Genomic DNA, 4,361 nt, shown 5'->3' with positions numbered 1-4,361 from the left:
CCTGGCCTTTTATCGTGAGAGGCAGGCAGGACCCTATGTCCACCAGTGGCAAGCTGCAGCAATACCACCACCCAATACTTGGAATCCAGGTGATGACTCCAGAGTCCCTTTCTCCTCTGCCTGTAACTGGGGAGGGGGTCCTCTCACCAAGTGGGATCATGGCACCTCTGATGAAGGCAGCCTGAGGGTAGAAGGTGGATAGCCCCAGGACCTGGCACACATTCAGCAGCAAGGTCAGAATGCTTTTCTTCTGAGAGTTGTGTGTGGCATCTCCTCAGGGACTCCAGCTGAGACAGTGGTTCCAGTCAGGTGGATGGATGAGCCCCTGCCTCCAGGGATGGAGGAGAAGTTGGAGCAACCAACATGCTGCCCTTCACCATGGACAACAGGGACCAAAGGAAAGTCCATCTGATGAGCAAGTGGTGATACATGGCTGGGCTGTCATCAGCATTAAATCCCTGGGCTCAGACCCTAGACTTCTCTGTAGGGTTCCTAGTCGTCACAGCTTAAGCCGAGAGCCCCACTCAGTATTTTACAGCATGGCACTGTAATCACAGACATTGACTCTTTAGGTGGTCTTGGTGCCCTAGATGGGAATCCCAACAGTCTGTAGCAAACAAGGCAACCCACAGTCCTCGAAAGGGTAAGGGCATGTGGGCAGGCGCCCCAGCACTGATACAAGCTCTTCTTGGGGTGTCCCAAATAGGGAGATGATGCAAGTCCACCCCTTTCCAAATGTTTTTTTGCTTTCTCAATACAAGTCTCTCCAAAACAGTGCTCTTCTTGGCCCCCTGATGTAAGCAAGGCAGGGAGGCAAAAGGGGGCCCATCACAGGATCCCATATACATGCCCCCCTCTGGCCAAGACACCTGGATAGCAGACTCGGCTCTGACTGGGCAGCTCAGTAGCAGCGGGTGGGTCCAGAGGAAGAGGCGGCATCAGCGATTGGCCAGTTGGGCAGGGTTATATTTTACGGGCGGATTACCGTACATGAGGTACTTGGACAAAGTTTTACGGGGAAGAAGGACCTTGTAATAAATAATATTCTGCACATCAAATCACTTTCACCGGCCCCCACCCCCGCAACACACACCAAAGAAAGGCTACACACACGACAGTCCCTCCCGCCCTGTTACCCCGCTCCCAAACCCAGCTAATTCTTTCTCTATTACTTTAAGAGCCAAGAAGACTTCGCTGGCTCTGGTGGGGGAAGCCCCCTGAATTGGGTACAGGACACGAGATAATATATATGGCAAAAAAGGAAGTACGGGGTCACAGAAATGGAGAAGGGCCTTCAGGATCACCGGAAATACTGGCTTCTAAGTAGCTACATCTCTGCAATAAGACCACTGGGGGGCAGATGAGGAACAAAAATTCCTCAGTATGGCTGGTCAGCTGAGAACCATCAAGGCCCACTAGATGGCGTTGAGCTACAACAGGCTCTTAAAAAGGAGGGAAAGCTAAAGGAGTTACCACAGGGAAAAAAAGCTCGGGGAGGTGGCAGGGAAAGCTGAGCCTGGGTGTTAGATAAAGGGCCATTAACTGACTTTCTCGTTAGTTAACAAACTTCCAAGAGTCTAGACTGCACTACTTCCCCAACAAAGAAAGAGAAACAAATGAGCCCTTGTCCCCATCACAAGGGGTCTCCCTTGCTAAACCAGCGAATTCTCCCTTGGCCCTATCCTGATCCAAGTTTCTGCCTAGCCCCTTCTTTAACTATCCCACTGTGGACAAGGGATCACCAGAGTGGTCCACTCCTTCCCCTAGGTGCACTCCTGCCCACCCACCTCAACGGGCAGCTTGAAGATTTACCTCTTTCTTCTCCTCATCTTCAGCACTACCCTCTGGGCGGTCATCATTGCTGACTTGGTCTGCAATAGGCATAGGGGGCTCTGGCACCTCATTTTCAGGTCTGTTTTCACTTGTGTCCATGGTCACTTCCTCCTTCTCCTCACTGACAGTATGGGGAGAGGTTGGGAGGGAAGGGCAGAAAAGAACCAAGGGGAAGAGAGAGCAAGATGTTAGGTTTTGGGTCAGGAAACCCCCATGCCTCGTCACTTGGGTGGGTTGGGAAGGCTGCTTTTCACATCAGACTAGAGACCTTTCCCCATCAGGAAAAGTTTTCCTTGGGGATAGTGCATAGATCAGAGCAACCACATCCACCCATGGCACAGACGGGATAAAACTGTGATGTGTGGAGTCAGGACTCCAACTGTTAGGTAATTCACCAGAGTACTCTTATTTGAAGGGAGACAGTCCCCCCTCCCCCGCAAAATAAAAACCCTGGTCCCTCAAAAGTGACTGTGATTTGCCCACAACCCTGTGGCCTCCCTATCCTCTGGCCACAGGCACCTTTATTTAACAAAATTGCATGAGAAACTAAGGGAACCCTGATTATTTAAATAAGACGAGAAAGAATGACCAAGGCTGTGGCAAATGATGCCAGCCTTGTGTTTAATTAGCTGTTTAATAAGTAAAGGCCTACTGACCCACAGGATCTGGAGACACTAGAAATGGAGAGATGGTGGGGGCTGCAGGAAAAGTAGGGTTGGTGGGGGTTCAAGCTTCAACAAGGACCCTTTCTCACCTAAAAGGAAAAACTAAGACTGCCAGAAAATATGAATGCTTGGCAAAGAATCAGGCCACTTTTACCTGCTCAGAGGTGTAGGAATTGTTCTTACATTCTGCTTTCACCTAGTTTTCCCCATTCCCTCATTCCAACTTCCAAGAGATAAAGAGAGCAAGCCTCCCAGTCAGAACACACCCTCCCCCACATCATGTATCTTGCCCCCACAAACAATGACCCCCCGCCCCACAAGTTATCTCCCATTTCTGGCAATGAATCCCAGAGCTTCACTTCAGGTAAACTATCTTCCCATCTTCTTTTTCTGTCTTCACCCTTAACTTCTCTCCCTAATCTCTCACCCACTCTCACCTGAACACTGGAGTAAAAAAAAAATCAAGATGATCAGGGGCCTAAGTCTCAGAAGGGAAACCAAGCCTTCCCAGGCTGATAACCACCACCAGAAAATTCAGCATTCCCGACAGGCTGACTGACACTCAGAGGTCAGAACAGCCTCCTCAGAGCAGGCAGGGAGGGATGCATGGGAAGGGGGGAGGGGAAATCGGAACTGTGCCCCCAGCTAATAGGCCCCCACAGAAACACAAGATTCAACTGCCCAAATCTAAATAAAAAGCTTATCTAAAAAACAGCTATTTCCCACAGAGAGAGGGCAAGTGAGGCCAATTAGAAATCAGGCAGGAAGGACAAAGGAGGAAAGCAGAATGATTGAAAACAAACCAAAACGAAAAGACGGAATGAAGGCCATGGGGGAAGAGAAGGAAGATGAGGTGGGCCGGAGCGGTGGGGAATAGGGATACATGGAAATGTGAAGCTCTCACCCTTCTTTGCTTTCTGATAACATGATTTTTTTTCTCCCCCTGGAAGTGCTGTTTATCCCTTTCTGGAATGGAAGAAATAACAAAAACCAAACAAAAAAATCCTAAAAAATTTAAAAAACAAAACAAAACACCTTCCTTGTCCCAAGATCCCACCACCTCCTCCCCAGCCACCCGATCCAGAGAGAGAAAATCGAGATGGAGCAACTGGGGATCCAAAAAATGGTAAATGGGAAGGGAGGTGGTGGTGGTGGTAGGGGAGGCTAAAATAGATCTGGCTTTTAAGAGATAAGCGTTAAGTCCTCACGGCAAACCCCGAATTCGGCTGGATTGGTCTCTCTGGAGAAGGAGGAGGAAGGAGGCCAGGCTGCTGGTAGTGGCTGGCTCTATTGTATTGGCGGAGCAGCGGCGATCAGCCGGAGACATGCAGGGGAGCCATCTTGCCACTTACCCAGCAGCCCGTGTGTGCGGATGGGGGAGGGCCCTGCTGCAGCAGGGGAGGGGAAAGAGAAAAGGGAGGGTGCTGAGTGAGCAAGGTTCTTATCCCCCGGCCGGCCACAGGGAGCTCACTGCTGGCTCAATAGGCCTGGCCTTTTTCCTTCTTTTCTCAGGTTACAACGGCTATCCAGGCCTAACCCCACAGGGAGAGGGTGCTCTCTCCTTGTCTTCCCAGGGGGCGGGGGAGGGGGCTGGGTGGAGAGGACATACAAAGTTACAGCTGCTGCTTGGAAGATTCCAGAGGATAGAAGGAAGGAAAACAGCAGAGCTGGGAGTGAAAAACGATTAAAGAAGGAAGATAACAAAGCCAAAGTTGAAAGAGACACAGCATGGAGAGTCAGGAGCAATTTATGTGCTCATTTTCCTCTCTCCAAGAAACTAGCACGGAATGTTGAAACCAGATAAACCAGTCAGCTGTCCAAGGTGAGGAGGTGGGATGAAAACTGGCACTATTCAGTCACTAC

The 4,361-nt window shown here is 50.2% G+C and overlaps 1 protein-coding gene across 1 annotated transcript in view; it reads right to left on the bottom strand.

Annotated features, from left to right (window-relative positions):
- LOC102883827 (apoptotic chromatin condensation inducer in the nucleus-like) overlaps positions 1-3,836 on the bottom strand; it is a 10,921-nt gene extending 7,085 nt beyond the window's left edge. Inside the window, 4 exon segments of the mRNA XM_015590668.2 lie at positions 1,813-1,954; positions 3,403-3,464; positions 3,707-3,783; positions 3,786-3,836. Of these exon segments, the coding sequence (XP_015446154.1) occupies positions 1,813-1,954; positions 3,403-3,464; positions 3,707-3,783; positions 3,786-3,825 (321 nt within the window). The 5' untranslated portion in view covers positions 3,826-3,836.
- Between the last annotated feature and the right edge of the window lie 525 nt (positions 3,837-4,361).

The sequence above is a fragment of the Pteropus alecto genome, unplaced genomic scaffold, assembly GCF_000325575.1.
Source record: "Pteropus alecto unplaced genomic scaffold, ASM32557v1 scaffold335, whole genome shotgun sequence".
Lineage (NCBI taxonomy): Eukaryota > Metazoa > Chordata > Mammalia > Chiroptera > Pteropodidae > Pteropus > Pteropus alecto.
The sequence above is the reverse complement of the archived record's forward strand: the minus strand, read 5'-3'. Positions and strand labels throughout refer to the sequence as shown.